At 39.2% G+C, this 23,628-nt stretch overlaps 1 protein-coding gene across 1 annotated transcript in view; it reads left to right on the top strand.

Annotated features, from left to right (window-relative positions):
- Window positions 1-21,144, top strand: part of MMP2 (matrix metallopeptidase 2 (gelatinase A, 72kDa gelatinase, 72kDa type IV collagenase)) — a 37,928-nt gene extending 16,784 nt beyond the window's left edge. The window contains exons 6-13 of the mRNA XM_009320793.1: window positions 1,974-2,147; window positions 4,199-4,372; window positions 5,520-5,675; window positions 7,432-7,585; window positions 13,118-13,254; window positions 15,039-15,198; window positions 18,683-18,792; window positions 20,128-21,144. Of these exons, the coding sequence (XP_009319068.1) occupies window positions 1,974-2,147; window positions 4,199-4,372; window positions 5,520-5,675; window positions 7,432-7,585; window positions 13,118-13,254; window positions 15,039-15,198; window positions 18,683-18,792; window positions 20,128-20,231 (1,169 nt within the window). The 3' untranslated portion in view covers window positions 20,232-21,144. The remainder of the gene's footprint in view (window positions 1-1,973; window positions 2,148-4,198; window positions 4,373-5,519; window positions 5,676-7,431; window positions 7,586-13,117; window positions 13,255-15,038; window positions 15,199-18,682; window positions 18,793-20,127) is intronic.
- The last annotated feature ends 2,484 nt before the right edge of the window (window positions 21,145-23,628 follow it).

The following is a 23,628-nucleotide window of genomic DNA, read 5'->3' on the forward strand; positions in this document are numbered from 1 at the left end:
ATCTTCATCAGTGACATAGACAGTGGGATCGAGCGCACCCTCAGCAAGTTTGCAGATGACACCAAGCTGAGTGGTGCGGTTGACATGCCAGAGGGATGGGATGCCATCCAGAGGGACCTGGACAAGCTGGAGAAGTGGGCCCGTGTGAACCTTATGAGTTTTAAGAAGGCCAAGTGCAAGGTCCTGCACCTGGGTCGGGGCAACCCCCAGTATCAATCCAGGCTGGGGGATGAAGGGATTGAGAGCAGCCCTGCCGAGAAGGACTTGGGGGTACTGGGGAATGAAAAGCTGGACATGAGCCAGCAATGACACGCAGCCCAGCAATAGGCTCACAGCCCAGAAGGCCAACCGCATCCTGGGCTGCATCAAAAGAAGCGTGGCCAGCAGGGCGAGAGAGGTGATTCTGCCCCTCTGCTCTGCTCTGGTGAGACCCCACCTGGAGTACTGTGTCCAGCTCTGGAGCCCTCAGCATAAGAAAGACACGAACCTGTTGGAGCGAGTCCAGAAGAGGGTCACAAAAATGATCAGGGGGATGGAACATCTCTCCTGTGAAGAAAGGCTGAGAGAGTTGGGGTTGTTCAGCCTAGAGAAGAGAAGGCTTCGAGGACATCTTATTGCAGCCTACCAGTATGTAAAGGGGGCTTATAAGAAAGATGGGGACAGACTTTTTAGCAGGGCCTGCTGCAACAGGACAAGGGGGAATGGCTTTAAACTAAAGGGGGGTAGGTTTAGACTAGATAGAAGGAAGAAATGTTTTACACTGAGGGTGTTGGAACACTGGCCCAGGTTGCCCAGAGAGGTGGTGGATGCCCCATCCCTGGAAACATTCAAGGTCAGGTTGGACAGAGCTCAGCAACCTGATCTAGTTGAAGATGTCCCTGTCCACGGCAGGGAGGTTGGACTAGATGAGCTTTAGAGGTCCCTTCCAACCCAAACTATTCTACGATTCTATGATTCCCATGGAGAGAGCAGCCAAGAGAAGACACAGGCAGATTCACAAGATGTCAGATACTCTGAGCCACCTGCATTTTCATGTAATTAATCTGGACATACATTTTTTAAATAGCAGCATAAGAAATTTTATCTGCTTCCTCTAGATAGTCCAGAAAGTTTACTAAAATCCAAAAACAGATCCCAGAACTCTTGACTCAGTTTAATCTATACTCCTTCATCCACAAGAGAGATTTCTGGTTCTCAGGGTTGAGCCATGGGGCCTTGTTTGTGTATAAACAACCCCTAGGAGACCAGTAAACTACGTTCAGGAACATTAATGAAGCAAAAGACAGGAGAAGGCTCCAGTGTTCAGCTTTGTTGGAGGAGTCATATTTGTCCTCTCTTGCTTATCTATTGAGTGCCTGAGCCCAGCTGCGTGGATGCTCAGAAATGAGAAGCAAAGCCTAGAGGAAAAGCCTACAGGGTATTATCTGACTTTAACTCTACTGTATGTCAGCATCTTAAAGAAACTGAAAATGTATACAGATGGCCATAAGGAAAAACTGATCTGGCTTGTCTGTGGCTCTGTACAAAGTTTGCCATTCTAGCTAACATTTTGATGCAAGGTAGATGAATCAACAAAGCACTAAGGAACATGAGTGACTTTCCTAGCATCCTCTTTCTAAATGTTGTTTGAAGAAGGGATATTAATTTTATGTTATGAGGCAGGCTATAAAGGATTCACACAATTCAAACCACATTCAAACAGCTTAGTAGAATTTTCTTCATTCCCAGTTCATTTATAAAGATCAGTCAGTCATTCCTTTCTATACACTTGTGAGATTGTAACATCCCTTGTCTATCTTGCCAAAGCATTTCATTGTTGGTGTAAAACAGAGGTTGTAAGAGTGAACTGCACCACGCACAACAGCTGCCTAATCTCTGTCAAGACCTTCACGTGTTAACCATTGGCACATTGTGATTCCTCGTTGATATTGAGCATTGCGTGTTGACATTTTTCTCTCTCATTCTCCCTACAGCACTTTTTACAATGGGCGGCAACGGTGATGGGCAGCCATGCAAATTTCCCTTTAAATTTCAAGGCCAATCCTATGACCAGTGCACAACAGAAGGCAGGACAGATGGATATCGATGGTGTGGAACCACTGAAGACTATGATAGAGATAAGAAATATGGATTCTGTCCAGAGACTGGTAGGAGGAATGTTGTTTGCATAACACAGTCTAATTTGTCATTGTTTTAAGTAACAAAAGTCTCCTTTTTTACACCTTCACCAGAGCATACAAAAGTTGATGAGTTAGGTGCAATTTCAGCATAGGTGGCCAAGGAAGTAACTAGAAAAGGAGCAATCTGTGTAAACGATACAGTATGCCATAGCACACCAAGTTTATCAGGGATACAGAAGTGTCATTGAACCATAGGACTAAATGTCTACTGCTACAGGATAATTACAAGTAGATTACAATTTGTTAATGGCCCTGGAAGAGAAGTCTCATGTCATGGAAGAAAGCATGAATAATATTTTAGCTTAATACTTACCATTTACACTTGAAAAAGAAAATCCTGTTTAGTGTGTTAAGCTTGAGTTAATAGATCTTTTCAGCAATTTAGAAGAACTAAGTGAAATAGTTTAGCCAGGAAAATAGATCTCTGCTTTCTTCACAATTTCTTATACTTTTAAACTTGATTTTTAGTACATAAAGGAACAGAAATTAATTTATAGCCTTGTATAGCTTGGCAGGTGTTCAATTTTAGGATACAGATTAGAGCCATAAGTATTTAGACCATATAAGTTAGCTATGGCAGTTCCAAAATCTCAGGCCTTTAACAGAGTGAAAGTGAAGCTACATTCACCCTGTAGCACCCTGAAGCCACATTCAAACCTACATGCACCCTGTTTATTGAGTCTTTTGAAAACACCCTAACCATTTGCAATAGGGATTTAATGTATTGGTATTTGGCTTCCTGTTACTATTGATAACCAGGTGTAACCCTTGAATTTTACCTTACAGATGTTAAAAAAAATTAAAAGAAAGCATCAAATTCATTATAACTTGTACACAGTTAGGAAGAAAAAAAAATCAAAAGGGTAGTTCAACAAACAAAAGAACCAATATATCTAGAATCAATATATCCAAAGTCCTAGGTAACACAGTCTCTATCACTGGAACCAAGAAATACACTTAGTTTAAGCTTCTTTTCAGCATAAAAGGTTATTGCTTGAGGTAGCTGCGATTTCTTTTTTTTTTTTTTTAATTTCTGGCTTATTAATTAATAATAATGAATGAGAAATAAATAATAATAAGTAATTAGGGACACAACCAGCTTTGCCTCTGTGTTGCTCTCCTGTACCTTCCCAGAACATAGACCATAATTTGAAAGGAACTGTAATTGCCAGGTAACAGTGTAAATGAATTTAAATGAGTTTTATATTCTTTTCATATTCTGTTTATGATACCTACTTTAAAGTGTGATGTTAAATTTAGTTACACCCTCTTCCCTTTAGAAAATACTTGTACATGCATATACAAATGTTATTTCTTACATATGACTACTATACACTACATAGGTGAGAACACACTCAGGGGAAAAATTTACAAGTTTTTGCAAAAATACTGGTTAAGAAAAAAGAGTCATCCACATTTGATATCCTTTTCTTTAGAAAATGTTTAAAACCATATGCCTTTAAACTGTATCCTGCTGTCAGCATAAAACAATTCCTCAATTTATTTGATATGACTTCTCTTCTGGACCTTTTAGGGTTTTTTTACTTCAAAGCTGATACTTCAGTGGGACACCTACTAGCCAGGTGGATACGCAATAGCCCTTTAACTTTTCTGACACTAAACCTACCTTCGACCTATCTGAGACACTTTAAAACATCACCAGGAAAGACCATCAAAATGACAACACAAAGATACTTGCTACGCAATCACCTTCCACAAAACACAGTTAACTGCTGCTTTCTCAGAGCTATGAACATAAGTCCGGCGCTCATTCTTATTCCCACCAAAACTATCGGCAAGGTCATTGCAATGGCAATGCCTGGACTTCTTCCTTTTTTTCTATGTCAGACAATTTTCTTTTCAAATATTACTTTTAATCTTACTCCTCATATTCTTAAGAGGATTGCAGATTTTCTGCTTGCTTTCCATTCTTAATGTGTAGTTTAGGAGAAGATGCATCAGCTTAATCTCACAAAAGGGATTCCCTTCTCACTGTGTTTTTCTGTCGTTTTCCACAGCCATGTCAACAGTTGGTGGAAATTCAGAGGGAGCCCCTTGTGTATTCCCCTTCATCTTCCTTGGGAATAAATACGAGTCCTGTACAAGTGCAGGTCGCAATGACGGCAAGCTGTGGTGCGCTTCTACCAGTAGCTATGATGACGACCGCAAGTGGGGCTTTTGTCCAGATCAAGGTAGCACAGTTTGTCAGAGCAATACAATGGTAACAGCATACTGACCACACCGATGATATCACACTTACAATGATTTCATTCTCATACTTATCACTCCTGTCTGGTTACAGTACTTCTCCCCAGCCCAAAATCTGAGCGAAAACCCTACAGTTAAATGTGAGACTATTGTTTAAGTCAGCCCCAGAGCTCATCTGCTCGAAACATTCAGATCTTCTAAAATTATAACAATGAAGTATCTTTCCAAAATATAAACCCCAAAACCATTAAATAAATAAATAAATGTTTTTCTCATCACCAGTTTTTCCTTCCAAGGCTAAATCCACAAGTACTATAGTATTTCCCTAGTATGTAATAATTATCCTCTGATATTGGCCAAATTAGGAACAAATGCTAAATGTAAAAAATTAATACATTTTTGACTGATATTGCTGAAGATGAAAAACATGTTTAAAAAATGAGAGAGACAGTATAACATTTGTATGGTGAATATCAGTTTTTAAAATTATTTTGATTAACCTTTGTCCTTATTTGTAACATGGGTAAAATTAAATATAGCAAAAGGCTTTTTACATATTTACAAACAAATGGTAGAGTCAGGTTTTTCTTTTAGGGGGAAAATAACTGCCAAATTTCAGAAACTGTTTGGGCATAATTGATAAAATGTCATCCTATAATAAAAGTTTTTTTTTTTTAACCTAACAATATTTGGTACAACAGTACCGATTCAGGCTCTGTTCACAGACACACAGATATACAGACCTGTTTATCACTTGCATGCCATTTCTTGATGAGAGGTAAGATTTGAGGTCTAGATTGCAAGTTTAATTCTTCTGTGCTTAAAAAAAAGTCTGATTTTATTTGCTACACTTCCTTTTTTCACAGAAGTATTAAGACTGTAGTCAAAGTCACTTGCATGTGAGACAGCAGCAAACATCAGCTACAGAAGTTTTAGAATCTCTCTAATGAAATGTCATTTCTGGCAATATATATGACATTCACCGTTGGAGGCTCTAAATACTAACTATGATATTTATTACTGGGAGATTTTTGATGGGCAGCAAGGAAAATAAAATTGTAAGACTATGAATAACCTGCATGGTACACTTTTAGATGCAAGCAGCTAACACTGTCTTGCTGTGTTATTCAGGATACAGTCTCTTCTTGGTTGCTGCTCATGAATTTGGCCACGCTATGGGATTAGAGCACTCTGAGGATCCAGGAGCTCTTATGGCCCCTATCTACACCTACACCAAGAACTTTCGACTTTCTCAGGATGACATTAAAGGGATCCAGGAGCTATATGGTAAAGTCCTCCGTCGTCAGCAGAATTCATCAGAAAAGCATGCAGCACAGGTTGAAATTTGGGACTTGGAACTTGCAGTAAATTACATACTGCACAATACCACCAATGCTAGAAACATCCTCTGTTCCTTTCTCCCTGCTTTCTTCATGTTATTACCAGGGCTCCTACTTCAATCAAATATCACAATTTAAGGACAAGGGGTCACTAAATTTACTGAACTAAGAGGAGCCCCAAAACTCCCCATAACCAAACCTTTAGATAAAAATTTCTAATGCCTTTACCGGGACAATGAAATGCCGTGCTTCTCTCTAGCTTGAAATACCTGATGCAGGTGGTTTTGGGTGTTATTGTCTACAACACTCTGAGCTTCCCAGATTGCAACTCCCTGTAAGAGGGGAAGGACATTGTTTCCTGTACCATCACAATAACATTTACAGATAGTGTGCAGGATCTGATACTTCAACGTAAATGTATTTGGCAAGCTCCTGGAGAAAAAGTGGATTTAAGTATTTCTATGTTGGTACATCTTTAAAATTTATTATTTTCCCCACTGATACTCTTAGTAAAATGCATAAGTATTATTATGATTAAAGTTCCTTCCATGTATATATTTTCTACTTTGCGGAGGCACAAGTATACTACAGTCAATTAAGCAGTCGAAGAAAATCTATACCATTTCTCTTTCTGTGCTTTTCACTTTTCTACTGAGATATCTTCCTAATTGTAAGTGACCATATTCTACAGTATTCAACACCTTAGAAATGATAATAAGAATACACCAAAATGATTACTACACAAGACACCTTTTTATCAAAAATCTGATTTGAATCTTCATTTTTTCCTTGTTCTTGGCTGCTTTAATTAAGACTGGGAATTGAGACATGGGCAAGGTTAAGTGAATTTTCTAAGCTTGCACGGCATATCTTTGATAGAGTTCAGAATTTAACCCAGTTCTCTTAAGGAACGCGTCAAAACCTGAGACAAAACTATCTTTCTTGCCTCTTTATAACTGATATAATCCTTTACAAACTGCTTTCTATATAAAACAAGTATTCAAAAAAACCTTTGTTTTCTTCCATTATTATCTCAAATCAGCTACACTCCACTTTGTTTCATTCAGTAAATAAACCTGATGTCTAAGAAAAAAGGCAAATGCCTCATAAGGCAATACAGCAGCAGCCAAATAATAAACCAAAATAAAATAAACCAGATGGCAAAGTGCATGTTCTGAAGAGCACATTTTGATTATTGATGAGGGCAGAAAGATCATACAAATGGCTCAAAATGCATCTTTGTAACTTGCAAAATATTGGCACTTCTAGAAAGAAGAGAAATCCACTTTGACATCTCTCTCAGCAGGGTTGCAGATAATTCTGAATAGAAGGACTTTGAAATGCATTTCTCTTCTTTTTAGAAGCCAGCAAAATAAAAGCTGTAATGTTAACATTTGAACCCAGTATAGTCACTTCTGAATATCTTTCAAGTTAAATAGGCAGCTCAACATGGATAGACACTCACACAGGTACAGTGTCTTGAAAGAAGCCACACAGCAGATTAAGGCAGGACTGGAAGCTAAGGCCTTCTCAGCTGTACTCCACCACCCTTCTTCTGAAAAGATTTTATTATAAGTTTTTTCTCCTTCAAGCACTGCCTCCAAATTATTCCCCTTCTAGAAATTATCGTAGTTCATGTTCTCTGTGTAACCTATGCAGCACTGTATTTCAGTGTAACAGAATATCTCCGTTCACTATTACAGAAGTATCGACCGATGTTGAACCTGGACCAGGGCCAGGACCAGGGCCAGGCCCACGTCCAACCCTTGGACCTGTCACTCCAGAGCTCTGTAAGCACGACATTGTATTTGATGGAGTCGCACAAATTAGAGGAGAAACATTTTTCTTCAAAGATAGGTAAGTGAGATAAATTGCTTATCAGTGGGGCCTCAAGTGAAGGAATCTGTCAGACCCATTTATCAAAATCTAGAAACGTATCATCAGGCACAATCTCTGCCCTTTCTTTTGTGTGTTCAGAGACAGCAAAGTGTCCTAATAAAAAAAAGGAAATTCTGGTTTTATGGTTAAATAATATGCCCTTCTTTGCCACAAGGGTACACTGCTGGCTCACAGTCAACTTGGTTTTCACCAGGACCTCTAGGTCCTTTTTCACAAAGCTGCTTTCCAGCCAGTTGGCCCCCAGTATGCACTGGTGTTTGGGGTTGTTCCTCCCCCAGTGCAGGACCTTGAAATGGCCTTTGCTGAACTGCATGAAGTTCCTGTCATCCCATTTCTCCAGAGGTCAAGGTCCCTCTGGATGGCAGCACAACCCTCTGGTGTACCAGCCACTCCTCCCAGTTCTGGGTCATCAGCAAACCTGCTGAGGGTGCACTCTGCCCCATCATCCAGATCATTACTGAAGATGTTAAACAGTCTTCTACCCAGTACTGATGCCTAGGGTACACCGCTAGTTACTGGCCTCCAGCTAGACTTCATACTGCTGACCACACCCTCTAGACCCAGCCAGTCAGCCAATTTTCAGTCCACCTCACTGTCTGCTTATTTCACCCATACTTCAACAGTGTCTCTATGAGAATCTTATTGGAAACAGTGTCAAAAACCTTTCTGAATTGCTCTCCCCTCATCTACTAAGCCAGTCATTTCATCATAGGAGGATATCAGGTTGGTCAAGCATGACTTCCCATTTGAGAATCCACGCTGACTACTCCCAACCACCTTCATGTCCAAAAGATTGTCTGTAATTAGAGAGAGGTGAGATGATTATGCCATAAATTCACCTTTTCTTAGAGCTACTCTCAAACTTCTTTGAGAGTCTGGAATTTTCAACTTCAGTCATTATTTTAGGCAGTTTTGTAGTGGTTTTCAATTTCTGGTTTCTGCCCTACACTGGGATTGCGCATGCCAAGATGCTATGACAACGAGTGGCCTGGTGGTAGTTCTAGCTAAAGTCAGGACAAGGAAATGCCACAAATCTCACAAAAAAAGCCTGTTCTCATTATGTTCTGCCCAATTTTACAGATTGAAGAGCAAAAATTAACCCTAGTGTCAGCCCTGCTGGCTTCTGTGGAGTCACACGAGGGTTGCTCAAAAGGGTGATGTAGCTGGGAGACACATCCAAACTTCTAAATGCTTATGCAAACCAGATATGACCCCCAAAATCTTTAGAGATTTACCCATCTGTAATGTTAATCACAAAATTAGCAATGGAAGAGATGCATCAGCCAGTCTACTGCCTGCCAGAGAAGGATTCATTCCCTATAAAATATTTCCGGAAGCCTTTTGTAGCAAAACCTACAAGGATTGTAATTCAGCAATGGAAACCCCATCACTTTCAGTGGAGTAGAGCTCTGGAGGCACTATCCTTCCTGATTTCATTTCATATAGTCTGCACTCCGGGGGAAAGCTTCAAATCTGATTGCAGGAAAATTTCCAATCTCAACTTCTAAAAACACCCCTCCAAAAAAGTAGTTCATCCAAAGCTAGTGGCAATAATCTCAAATGCCTCTTCCACCATGGAGACACTGTTTTAGCAAATCTTCAATTTTAGCATAACTTTCGTTATGATAGGCTGGTCCAAAGAGGTTCTGTTCCTTTCCCATGTTCATAAAGATACAATCATGGAAATCTGTGAGCAAAGTCTTGTCCCTGAGTGGTTTAATCCAGGTTGAGTCCAAAATCATTAAACAGTATTATGTGACTCATGGCTGCTGTAATAACACATCAAGGACACTGGTGATTGGGATAGGCTTCATGTGTGCAAAGCCTCCAAGGCAGAAGACACAAAAGGCATTTTTGATGCAAGAGCAGGACACATTCCTGATAAAATGAGGTGTCTGCACAAGCTGCAGCTCCCACTGCCTTTGCCAGGGCCTGTATTACCCAGCTGCTCAGCAATGAAGAGCATCTCCTAAGGAGTACAGGACTTGGCAGCACCATGGTGAGAGACACTAAAGCTCCTTTTTCTCTGTCATAAATCAATGCCCAATTTGAAATCATTTATCCTCAGTTACCCTGAACATTCTCCCAAAATCACTGAAGATCTGGGCCCACGCAGATTCACTGTGCATGCCTAAATCAAACACTGTCTCCTATCATATAGAAACATATACAAGCATCTGAAGCTGAGGGACGCATTACAACTCACCTGTTCATTGCTCCTTGCCAGATGTCAGCTGAAATTTAAAAGGAAGCAGGAACCAACAAACAAGGTCCCCTTCACAAAAGAGCAATTTAATAGTTATTTGTATCTCCTGGTGGTGTAAAGTCCAGCCATCTCCTCCATATTTAAATTTTCAGCTAGAAGATATGAAGGATTTATTAGTATGCTGCACAGTTTAACTCTACTCACTGGCTTTTCGTAACAAAAACTCACCGTCAATTGGGCAATTTTACAGCCTACAGTATACAGTAATACCTTCAGTGCATTTCCTTCTAGTTCCCATCTACATGATACCCAGAATAACAGTGCTTTGGTGGCCCCACAGTACCAACAGATCAGCCTCACAGAAAGCCAGCACTGGACCCTTCCACCAACAAGCTGCACAGAGCTGGCCCCACCACCCTGGCCTAACAAGTTTCCAAAACCAGTGCCCACTTTTGCTAGCATAGTCATCAGAGAGCTAAAGTATTCACCTCAGCCCTGTGCCTTCAAAAGGAAAAACATTCTCACAGCAGTAAAACCACCTTTCAAGATCCGCAGCATTCACAGCATACTGATCCTCTTTTGCTCACCTGTGGGCCTTGGTTTTCAGCCAGACCTCAACCTTGCTTCTGCTTTTGTAAACTGGTAATCACGCAAGGCTCAATTCAACAAGAAACAATTTGAAATCTACTCCTAAATCAGCAAAGCGATTCAGTATTCTATATGACCCCAACAAAATAGAAGTAGTTTGCATTCAGATACAGTTGGTCGAAGAACTATGCAAATACCAAAACAATCTGTTCAAACTGACTTGTGCATTATCTAACATGCAGCAAATGCAGACAATTGTTGAATCGTTTTGCTCTGGAATGGCTTTGCCTGTCAGTCTTGCAGCTTTCCAAATATCAGGCAAGCAGCATTATGACTCACTTTTGGAATTCAAAAAACAAATGTCTATCATGTGTCGTGTGACTTTTATGATTCATGAAAATGACCATAGCATCCAACTGTCATATTACACAGGCAAAAGGAATAAATAGCAAAAAGGAGGCCAGATCAGATTAATACTTTCAAAAAAGTATTTTTCCCTCCCCCCTCAAACCAAGGAAATAAAAGGGAATTACTGGAGGTGCTGTTGGCCATAGAGAACAGTTGAGCTTCTCCACTGGGCACAGAATCCTCCAAGCAACCAAAGTTGGTTGCCCGAGTGCCCGAGTACAGCATTTACACAGATGTTTTTGTTCTGAAAGTGAACAAAAATTCAAACTTCTGAAGTTTACCAAGACATTAAAAAAGACCCACTGATTTGGTCCCTTTATATAACTGCATGTAATAATAACAACAACAACAACGGCAAATCTTGATTATGTTAAAATAAAATGTAAAATACTTACTGTAACAAAGTATTAAATCTGTCTATAAACGTAATATTAAAATTTAACCTGAATGAGTTAAAACATTTTAACACCTTCAAAGTGAAATAAGAAAGCCAAATAATTAATTTCACCATTTCCTCAATAAGATGAGTAGAAATAAAAATACCTCCTACCCAATTCAAAAACAAAAGAAAATTCAGCTTTGACAAAGTTTCCCTTTCCACGAGAAAACCTCACCATTTTAACAAGTCCCTTGAAATGTGTGCTTTAATAAAAACCTGGTGTTCAAGTCTCTGTTGGCTCTGAAAAGTTCGGAATTCATGCAGATAGTAATTATTAGTGCTGACTCAGCCATAAATCAGGTCGAAATTTGATTGAAAATACTGTAACTTAGATTTTTAAAGGAGCTACTTTTATGAATGCGGTGTTAGAAAGATTTGTTATATGGATTTCCATTTCATGTCATATTGGATCTGCTTTTCTGTCTAAAGAGAGATGCGTGAAACAGATGTTATTACCTTTTACAGCCTTTCGTATGTGTTTAAACAGTGTCAATAGCAAGAGTAACTAGCTAAATGCCTTATTCCTTGCCTCTTTTTTTAAATGAAAATTATGAATTATGCTCAGAGATATTTTTGTACATGTTAAAAATATATATGTATGCAAAATGAGAGTAAGTTAACATATTACTATCTTAATTATTAGTACCATATGTCAGGTTACATTAATACGTATTTTTAATTAAGAGACAAAAAAACAATGCACTTGCCAGTTGTACTCCTCATATCAAATTATAGATTATCATAATTCAGTATGCAGCAGCTAATCATACTTGCAAACGCATTTCAAAATGTTTTACTTGTCCTAGCTAGCTCTGTTTGCAGTCAAACATCTGTTGATAAAAATACAGCCATTTATTAAATGAATTTAGGACTGCTCCTCCAAGTTTTAGGCAAAACCAAAATTCAGTTTCAGATCCTGGGTTTCTCAAAGGTGTAATTATTCTAGGTAGGAATGGGTAATGACTATTTATACTTTGCAAAAAATAAGATGCCAGTAGCACACTGAGCTTCAGCAACATAATAATGGTAAAAGCTGTTTGACCTGAGAATTTAATAGCTATAGCTTGGTGCAAGAGCGATTCCACCAGCCCGCTGATTTTTCATTTTATGACCATGGCAAAACTTTTGTTCATTGGGGAAAAAAGTTGTTCGTTCTATGGATGAGGAAATAGTGCCATTTTTAATACAAGAAGCCCTCAGCACAAAGCTCTGCCATTTAAAGATAATTACAGCTTTTTAAAGCTTAAATCAAATGATGATCCTACTTATACCTAAAATAGACAATAAATTACTCTTTGCATTTCTCTAATGAACATTTTTAGTGCTAGCAGTTTCTTTTACAGCCAAGCTCACTTCCAAGCAGTTTGATATACTGTTATTAAATTTTAACTTCTAGTCACTACAATAGTAATTGCAAGAGCAATTCACGGAATACAAATCTCTGCTTTTGTCAAACGCTCATCCATCTGCTCCATACACAACAGCAGGAGAGCTCTAATAGTTTAAATGCCTTGTAAATGAGTTTATTTGTATACTCAAAGCACAGAATACATTTTGCCCCAATGCAAAAAGCAACAGGAACTCCAAAGCAATCAGTGCAAGCAATTTCACCTGCAGTCCAGCATGCAGCTTATTGCGCAACTGTTTTAGCAACATGCTTCTAAATGAATTATTTGGCTTTTCAGTCACTGTAGGAACACAGTCACAAGTGTGTGTTGTTGCTAATGTGTGTGTGCGCGCGCATGTGTGTGTATGCACGCTTATGTGGCCTTTGCCAGAAATGATGAGAAACAGATGTGCTGGTGAATTAGTTCATTGTAAATCTCGTACAATTTTCTGTTCTGCTAAGATTCATGTGGAGGACTGTAAACCCCCGAGGAAAACCCACAGGTCCTCTTCTTGTTGCTACATTCTGGCCTGATCTGCCAGAGAAAATTGATGCTGTCTACGAGGCCCCTCAGGACGAAAAGGCTGTATTTTTTTCAGGTATTGGTTTTAAGTTTTAAAATGTAAGTAACCATTTGCATAAATGTTGCATTCGAGCTCAGTTTCCTCTGAGTTGTAACTGGGCCAGGGAATGGCCTGCCTAAGAGCCAGTATAGCCAGCAGCTATGGGTGACAGATCTCAAACATCCCACGCTGAGGATTTTAGGACAAAGGCTGGATCTGAAAGACTCTGAACAGCATTCAGCCTGCAGTACAACAAAGGGGAGCTATAAGCACCTAGAAAGATACATTCAACAATAAGCAAGACTAAACAAAAGTCATTATTTAAAACAAAAAGCAACAACAGCGGGAGCTCTGTTTCATCAGTCACTGCTTTGTTTTTCTTCTGTTTCCTCTCATTTTATGTTACTGTCTCTGTACGTGTTGCTTGAGAAGATTAGATCTTTTTTCCCCCCATGCCTTTCCTTGTATCTTCCTCTTTTGCCAAAGACTGACTTCCACTTTCGTTTCCAAGTATCTGCCTTGATGGCTCATCAGGCAGAGGACACAGGCGGACCATGCGAGCTGCCTCCATGGGAGAGGAGGATAACAGGAAGCCCCACTCTGTCCATCATAAGTCACACATACGGTTTGGCTGTACTGGCCAAATTAGCGGAGCTGGGAGGCTGTTTTCAACATGAAAAACTGAGCCAGCAAAAACTGGGCTCCAGTATCTACTAAAAACACGACTAAACATCTCCAATCACGTAAAAACCATATGGCCGATGCTGCTGTACATCTTCTGTACAGGAGGGAAAAAAGTAATGATAATCTATTCCACATGTCTCAAAGGCCATTTGCTTTAGTTTACATGGGGAGGAAGCTTAAAGTTTTATTTCAGGTAAGCCAAAACACTTTAAATATTGCATATACTATATACAATCCTATTACATCTAAACCTCTCTCCCTTTCTTTATAATTTCCAGGAAAATGTAACTAACCTGCTTTTAAAAAAATAAATAAGAACTATCAAACAAAGATTGGTTTGAAAGTTACGTGCAACCCAACTGTCTTAAAATACTCACTACTGAGACCCACCCTTTGCTCATGAATGGTGAAATAGTAACTTCTCAGGAACTCAAGTGCTACACTTTACACTTTTCTCATATTAATACTTTACTTACTTTCTTTCCCATTAGCACAGAATCAAAGAAATGTCCTTTCATGAATGAATCTTTCCGTGGCTTTCAGTGAATCCAGTGAGAGTATTTACTAAGTAAATTATAATTCCATGTAAAGAATGCAGAATACTAGTACATCTTCCACTAGTACATATTTGGAGAGACATTAGAAAATGTAGTACGACAAAAGACAACAGAAACAGGAACTCTGGGCAAAAACTTCCTATTAATCACTCAATAAAATCGCTCAGCAAAACAAATGGCAGGTGAACACGAGCTTCTACATTTGACCTTCAGGTGCCCATGCCTGGTTTCAGACCATCTTCATCATACAAAAAATTACCAATATTAACTATTTAACATAACCCCAACTGTACTAAGACAGCGTCTGCCTCAAAGATGAGACAGCTAAGAAGGGAGGAAGCAAGAGCACGCTGAGGTGATGTCTTTTGCTGAGAGGCAAGCAACACTTAAGAGGCAAAAGCAGAAATTGTAATGACAGTACACCTGCACTGTAATCTAGTGCTTCACAGATGGTAAAATACTAGAAAGACTAGTAGTACATTAGTGAAATAAAAAGTTGCATAAGAAAGCATAAAAGAAGAAATACTCCTCTGTATCTGATTAATAAACAGTGTTTGCTTTGTTTTCTCCCCTACTTAGGAAACGAGTACTGGGTTTATTCAGCCAGTAACTTGGACAGGGGCTATCCAAAGAAACTCACCAACCTGGGACTACCCCCTGATGTGCAACGTGTTGATGCAGCTTTTAACTGGGGCAGAAACAAGAAGACATACATTTTTGCTGGAGACAGATACTGGAAGTAAGATGCATTGAAATGGTGGTGGTATGCTGTTAGCCAAGCTGCGTCTCTAGGGCTGAAAGCACACTGAGGTTCAGGAGGCAGGAACCAAACACAGGGGTTTCACCCTTTGAGAATACAAAATTCACACTGACAGCAGTGGCGCGCGAGGATGCTGAACCAGGGAGTATGGCTAGGAAAGCGCTTCAATACTGCAGCAGAAAACTAGGATGTATTTGAGAAAACAGCTTGCAAGGGAAGAGGATATCTGGGAGTCTCCGTCAGGCTGCTCACCACTAACAACCCATCCCTCAACCCCTATGTACCAGCAACTGCCCCACATCAGTCTCAGGCTCTTAAGAGGGGCAAGCTGTCCCTACTTGTCAGCTCACAACTGCTGGGAGAAAACGCTGAAGGAATTCCTTAAAAGTGGGCTGATCTCCAATTGCTTGAAGCCAAAGACTGACCAGATTGGCTTAGTGAAAGAATTTCAAAGGCATCAGGTTTGGAGGTGCTGGATGTAAGAGAACAGCAGTGTGACTAGCAAAGCATGCTGGGGATGACCGTAAATCCTTTCAGCAGCTGATGTACCAGTCACACACATTTGCTCTACTAATAGAGTTGGCACTGAGGAGATCTGACGAAACCACAAGTGTATCTATTAGTACTTTGGGAAAAATTTTAGCTTCAATTCGTTTTGACAGTCTCTACAACCCTTTTCATGTTTCCAGTACATGCTCAGAGAAGTTTTTGTTGCAAAGAACACCACAAATATGGTATTCCACAAATGCGTTTAACTCTGTATTTGCACTAAGGTTCCTGTTTGAAAGACTGTATGAGAAGCAAAATATGATGCAACGTAAGCAACCAAACTCAGGTGACCTGCTACCACGCTCTGTCCAGGAAAGATCTTGGACCCTTAGATTAGGAAAGAATGTCTTTAAAATGTCTCAAGGCTATTACTGTGGTAGAAATAAATATCCTACATTACACCTGATGAAAAGTCTACTAATTGTATTTAATAGAATTTAATTATCATAACTGGCAGAAGATTTGGCACAAAAGATCACCTTAAAAAGCAGAGGCACTTCGGTGCTTTGAGGAACACAGAGTTACCTCTGTGCTGCCTGTCAGAATGGCATGAGAACAAAACAGACACACTCACTCCTGCTTTCACCAGAGGTCTCTTCCAGGAACAGGACTTTACTTCAGGAATGCAGACATTACACAACAGGCTGAAAGTTGAACCATTCATTAACTGACAATTTAGAGGAAAGTTAAACATCAGAAACACCCACCAGAAATCTAAAAGATTCTTCAAGCTATAAGGGTTCCTTCTGACAGATGCTTTCTATAAAATATCAAAGGAGGTCTCAGTATAATTGAGTCCATTTTATGTGAACATTAATTTCATGTTATGATCAAACTGGATGAGTGTCTTTATTGTATCCTAATGGCTGTGGATTCCTGTAAGTAAATAAAATACCCTTTCACAATTGCCATTTAATCATAACTTTCAATTACTTTGAGGACAGTACTCTTCTCCATTATCTAAAGAAAAAAAAAAAAAAAGAACTTAAAAGATAAAGAATGTTATTAATTTTTTAATGTCGTATTGTAGAGACCATCTTAAACATTTGCAAGTAGTTCCGATACAGACATTTGCAATACTTCAGATTCCTACCAAAACCTACAGACTATGAGTTAGCAAAGCTGCTGGTCTCCTCTGTACCAACAGCTGTTTTGATTAACTGTACTCCAGGGCTTCCAAGTTATTCGTCACTCTAATCACAGACAGTATTTCTATCAAAGTACCTTATCAATTGCAGTCACTGCAGAATGCATAATTTATTGTCAAGGAATCAAAATAAGCTTAAGTGATTTCTATCTGTGTAAAGAAGAAAGCAAGCAGTCGACAAATAATTCGGAAAAAAAAATGCATCTCTGTTTTACACAGATGCTAGAACCCTTAAGTATGTGGCTGTTTTATTTTATACAAGGACTCTGCCACATGGAATCAAAATAGTTACATACCATAGTCCTTCCTGTGCCATTATCACACTTACTTTAAATGGATTTTTTGGAAGCCGCCTCCTCTCCCTCCTTCCAGCCCCAAGCTATTTTAGTGTTATTATAACAAGATTGCTTAGCAAAGCAGAGTTTTGTGAGGGAGAGGAAGAGGAGCTGGCTCAGATTCCACAGCTGAAGTTTTAAAGCTACCCAGCAAGGTACTAGATTTTCTTTAGATATCCAAGGAAAAAATACTAAGTAATTTAAATTAATCATTTAAATTTATTTTGACCAACCTACTGCTCATTTGTACTGGTGTAACTTTGGATATAATCCTAGTAGTTCCATACAGCAACGAGGGAAAGGTAACCTGAGATACATACAGATATGGATAAACAGAAGTCAAGAACATAAATGCTTCCCTCCCTCCAGTACTAGTCAAAGACGACCTCTCTGAAGTCCACTGCTCCTGAAGAGGTGCTGCTAGGGTGACTGAGGCCCCACATGCATTGGAAGCCTGGTTCAGACTATATCCCACGTCACCACTCCTCAGGACATCTCCACCCCTCCTGCTCAGCACTGACTCCCATCTATGAAACAGAAAAATGGGGAAACCAGGCCACAGTCTTGCTCCTTCCATCTTCACTCTTATGGACCTTGCATCCCTGAGACATTTATTCCCTCTATATAGAAAGGGAGATCCTGGATTACTTGTTTGTGGGAGTGTAAAACTGGCTTTGCACAAACGTATCTTTGCATTCTACAGTGGAAAGCACACAGAGTAAATGAAACAACTGATCAACTGCAGATGTAGATACAGACAGACCCACTCTCTTCTGAAGGACACCGCAAACTAGATCCGACTTCCGTGGAGTTACGTGGATTTGCATCAGCTGAGTTTTTCCTCTTTAAAGCATAGATTGTGAAAGCCATTGGGGTTTTGGGTGTCGTCGTCCCCCCCCCCCAAAGAAAAGTATATATTTTTAACTTGGCATTTATCTGTTGATCATCACAGAGAGAGACTGTGTGAAAATAATAGGGGTTTTCAATGAAATGTTAGGGAAAGTAATTAGTAACTTAATAGCGATCCATCAATTACATGGACTACAAGCATATTTCAAATAAGATTTTAAAAAGATAGGCATTTCACATTAAAATCTGCTATCTTCAAATGTTGGCTGCTGCCTGAAAAAGTTACCTTTCCTAGAATTATGTTTGGAATTTTAAAGCTACATTTCTGAAAAGGGTTTTGCTTAGAAAGTGTATTTTCAGTTCAGCAAGAATTACATTTCCAAAAGGAAAGATGTAACATTTCACAGGGTTTTAAAGGAGTCAGGAATAATTATAATGAAATAGATACAATGTTACAATCTCAGTTGTTATAGTTCTGTTTGATTGTTTTATATAGTCACATTTGCTGAGGAGTCCCTGAAAAATTATGTTAAGATTTAATATTAAATACAGATTTGTAATGCAGGGATATAATTTTCTTCAGGTACAATGAAGAAAAGAAGAAAATGGAGCTTGCATCCCTTAAATTCATTGCTGACTCTTGGAATGGAGTTCCAGATAACCTCGATGCTGTCCTGGGTCTTGGTGATAGTGGTAAGCTGTAATTCTCATTTAAGTCACTAACAAGCTCTCTTATTTGTCCGCTGTGAAACTTACTTTATTTTCTTGTGGTCCATGAGTAGGAGCCAAATTGAGCCAAATTCCTATTCAGATTTACAAACTATTGGTTCAAACAAACTTTTTTGTCTATTTTCCCATTAAATATCAGTTGAAAAATACCCTACTAACCACAGTTTAAACTTTTAAAAATGAAACATTTAGGGAATACGACATCTCCTGAAAATTTTTATCCAAGCAAATAATAATAATAATAGTTATGCTAATTTCCCTTTTCATGAAGGTCATTTAATTTCAGTCTGCTACTACTCTTTATCCTTTACTTCCTTGATGCTGAACACTGCAAAGCTTAACAAGGCAAGAAACAGCTTTTATTAGCATCTTTCCCCTTTTCTTCCTTGCTTTTTCTCTTTTTTTTTTTTAAGGCTATATACTGTCTTGTTTAAGTGTCTTGAAGCATCTTATTGCTTTCCATTGCTATGTTGTACAGGTCTAGAAACCTGCTATACAAATGTCAGACAGGACATCAAGGAAAGTAATCTGTGATGCAGTCACTTCTGTGTCAAGATGCCCCTGAGGCTCAGATCTGGGTCCATGCTGGTTTCTAGTTTGGGACTTGGGAAAATTAGCTCTGCGGAGAATTCTCTTTCTAGTGTAGTTTGAGACAGAGATTTAAAGCGGCTCCTGCCACCCAATGCCTGATGCACAGGATGTCCTAACACCAGAAGGCATGACTGGGCCAGTCCCTATAGCTTGGAAATTTCCCAACTTCTTGACAGCCTCATAGGTTCCTCAGTACCAGCACACAGTCACAGCACCATTTCAGCATCATCCTGCTCTAACACAGCCAGAACTTGAGTATGATAATCTCCTTGATTACAGGCACAAATGGGTTGTATTTTGCTCTTTTTTTTTTTTAACATCTATCAACTGCAGCTGAGAGCGGGGCCCACGGTTTTAGGTGGCCTCATATTTTGCAGATATGCATAAATGTCTGGAAGCGCCGCTGATATCACATGAGTCTCGACTCAATTACATTTTCAACATCTATTTTGCCAGCAAACATTTCTTCCCAGAAAATTCTGGCTCACAAAATGGTAACGTGACTTCAGGCTCCATTTAACAAGACCTCTCTTCTCCAGGATGGGAATTTTTATGTATTTTTAAAATAAATCTTTTTTGTTGTCTAAAAATATTTCAGGAAATAAGTCTTCCAGTTCATTAAGCTTCATGAAATCAACAGACAAAAAAGCTTTGATCAAGAATTATGCACTCCATAATCTGAGTATGCTTTTTTATTTGCCTTCACAGGATACACCTACTTTTTCAAAGATCAGTACTATCTACAAATGGAAGACAAGAGTTTGAAGATTGTTAAAATTGGAAAGATAAATTCTGACTGGTTGGGTTGCTGAACTGTGTGAGATATTAATAACCAAATATTTACTTTTTCGTTATATGCCTTATCTGTAATTAGAAATAGATCTGAATGCTAATTACTGGACCAGTCTGGTACTGGCACCAAAACATTAAGTACCAGTACTGTACACATCAGATAATTTAAGAGTGTTTGCCTCCTCAGTATACAAAAGATGTTTACGTATATATTCTGGTACAATTTTTCAGTTTTCATGCTAGTCATAGTAACGCTAGTAACAGAACATCCATCAATCTTTATTCCCCTGGTGCTTAAACAAAGCATTGAAACCATTGGAGACTGGATCACGCCCCTGTGTTATACACAGCCCAAATAGGCTCAAATGAGATGTACCAGCAGTGCACTTTGATTTTTTTTTTTTTTAAATACAACTCTGTTATAAATAGATGGTTTGTCTTGATGTTTTTCACCCTCTTGCGAGTTTGATCATTACTTCCATTTATTTACATAATAATACAGAAAGACTGTCAAAGGCACAGGTTGCCTCAGGATTTGATTTGTGTTGATGCATGATGGAATCATGGCAAGAAACTGTGTTAAAGTATTGTTTTAAAGTACTTTTTATTTTAATACCTTAGTTAAATTTAGCAATTTGCTTCATGCACTTTGTTACTACTATATAACTTGTTTATATGGACGGAATGACTCAGATTTTTGAAGTCAATGCGTTATACATAAAAGTCAAGTATTATTGTTTAACTTGTTTTATTTTTCTGTTCTTTATAATATTGGCGGGTTGTTCGGTTAGGTTTTTTGCTTATGCATTGGGCAACAGAAAATGTTCTTTTCACAATCTGATGGAATATTTCTCATTAAAAAAAATAAAACAGAAAAGAATGTCCCACACAGGAAATGCCAACGATACAAATAAAATCAAATTACACTGTCAACACTTCTCATGGCCAGGCTTCCTCGTATCATTTGAAATTAGAGATTCAGTAGCATGTTGCAGTGAAATACCTGTCAAAGGAAAGACAATATTACCCCAGTATATAACTGCATACTGGATTTATTTAGAAACCGAGGTTATTTTCTCTGTTAGTTCTAAGATGCAACTGCAGCAATTTACATTAAAGAGATGATATGGTCCCATGCCTCCACGAAGTCCACTGCCTTCTCAGAACAGTTTACATGCCTGTCTATTATCCACGCTCTTTCTCCTTATCAGCAGGCTACCTCACCACAACCCAGACATGAAGAGTCAGCGTAGACACAGCAGTATACATATCCTATAGGGAAAGTAAGCTTAAGAAACAGAGATGTAAAACCTTACTCCTGCCCAGGAGATCAGACACCATTTGGCCAAGGATCTTATCCAGCTCCATGCACATGAAACGCTTTGAGAGACTCTATGGACTGCATCATGCAAGTGGTCAACCCAGATCCTTCTCAACACATCTCTCACACTGAGTCCATGATTCATAGAACTGGCTAGTAAGCAACTAATACCTGAGCCAATGATCAATTGGTTTCTTCTCATGTCCTCTACAACTTCATGTTTACACTCAGTGCTTTCCTGTTCAAAGCAGAGGGTTTTTTACTACGGTATTCTGAGAAGATACCACTTCTAAAGTGGCCGCATTTGCCAAATCATCTTTCCATTGCACACTATCCAGATATAACTCCCACTTTGGGAAGCTGTTGATTACTATAGACAATTCTCACCTGGATGAACCAGTACTATTTTCACCTATGCCAAAAGAAAAGATGGCTTATCTCCTTCTGAGCATCCTCATTCTCTTCAGAAATCATTAATCACCTTCCCAATTAGTCCTGCACCAGAGTCAACAAAATAAGGCACAAACCAAAGTAGTTGTAATTGCAAAATGTTAGTGTTGCAGTTTTTACAGACACCTGGCAACCTTCTCAGGATTGCATGATTGTATGGTCTGTCCTGACCATAAACATCTTCCTATACTAGCGTTGAAAATACTCTGTAGCTTTAATGACTGCCAGTTCCTTTTGAGTGTTGCAATAATTTCTCCCTACAGAATTTAAGCTCTGTTTTAAGCATCCTCAATAACCATCCCCTCAATATTTTTACGTTCTTGTGTCAATACTGCCCCAAACTGCATGCTCTAGCACCTGTATTTAATATGGAAGGGTTTTGAAACATAGATACACTCGAGGAACATTTGCAATGGGCCTTTTCAGCTCTGAACTTGCTAAATCACATTTCTACTGATGACTGAAATAGTTTCCTTTTCATCTACATTGTACGTATACATTTTGCAACATTGGCAAATCTACCAGCTTATCTTCTCTAATAATAAGACCATAATCCTACAAAACTCTGCACATCTGGTGGGTTTAAGGAGTTCTGCTCAGCTTCTTGTTTTTTTCTTGCCTGCGTAAATCCATTCTCCAATGACTACATCACTGGCAGAAAACCAGAAATAAATTTTCTATCCTTAAACTAACTCACACTTCTTCGGGTTCAGTTTCAGACTGGCAACCTTAAGCTTATCACAGGTCATTTGTAAACACGTCTGTTTCTGTTCATGAACTGTAGCATTTGCCAGGTTATCACCTACGTATATGAGACAAGCTGGAGGAGTATACTGACCCTTCTCATTAACTTTTCACATTTGACCTGTGAAATACCAGAAGTCACAAAATGTATCCTGAAAAGGTCTTTGGGTCTAATTCCACATGCTGGTAGCCACTTCTAAAACCTCACTGTTGGAACCCAGAAACAACCTGCTCCACCTCCAGGATATCACCATGATAATGGCGAAGAAACTTTAAAGTTACTTTAATGCATTTTCTGCAGTTTGGGATGCTTTGCTTGTTCCTATGGCCAAAACTCAAGAAATTGCGCATTTTCTCAATGATTTTTCTACCTCTTCTTTCCTGCTTGTAATAAGTTAACCATGAGATAGGAAGTCCTTGCCTGAGCAGCATTGCAGCTCTGCCTGTACCTGGCCATGTCCCATGCCGATCTGTCCCACTGACTTGCTTCCCTGTTTGACTTTGGACCTGCCCTATCACTATGGACTTTTCTGGTGATCCCTGGACTCTTGGCTGAACCAAATTACCCTCCCCCAGGCTTGCTGTTTTCACCTCTCTTGGGCACTGCGAGACCGTGCCCTTGTCAATAAGGCCACTGCCCTTGCCTTTCCTGCCCTCAAGTTTCTCTTAAGACATTTTCAGAACTGGATCAAGATTTCTACCTACCTTCTTTACAGAGGAAGAAACAAAGGCCAAAAGCGTAAGGGTTTATCTCAAAGCTATATAAAACCCAGCACAAAACTCTATCAAGCCTTCACCTAACTTGTTCTACTTTTACAGTTTTATTAAACTGAAGTCAGGTTCACTTCGGACTTTTTGGTGTCAGGGTAGAGTTGCACACATGCTGCACAGGGGCTTGTTGC

This window comes from Pygoscelis adeliae, unplaced genomic scaffold (assembly GCF_000699105.1).
Source record: "Pygoscelis adeliae isolate BGI_AS28 unplaced genomic scaffold, ASM69910v1 Scaffold63, whole genome shotgun sequence".
NCBI classification, from domain to species: domain Eukaryota; kingdom Metazoa; phylum Chordata; class Aves; order Sphenisciformes; family Spheniscidae; genus Pygoscelis; species Pygoscelis adeliae.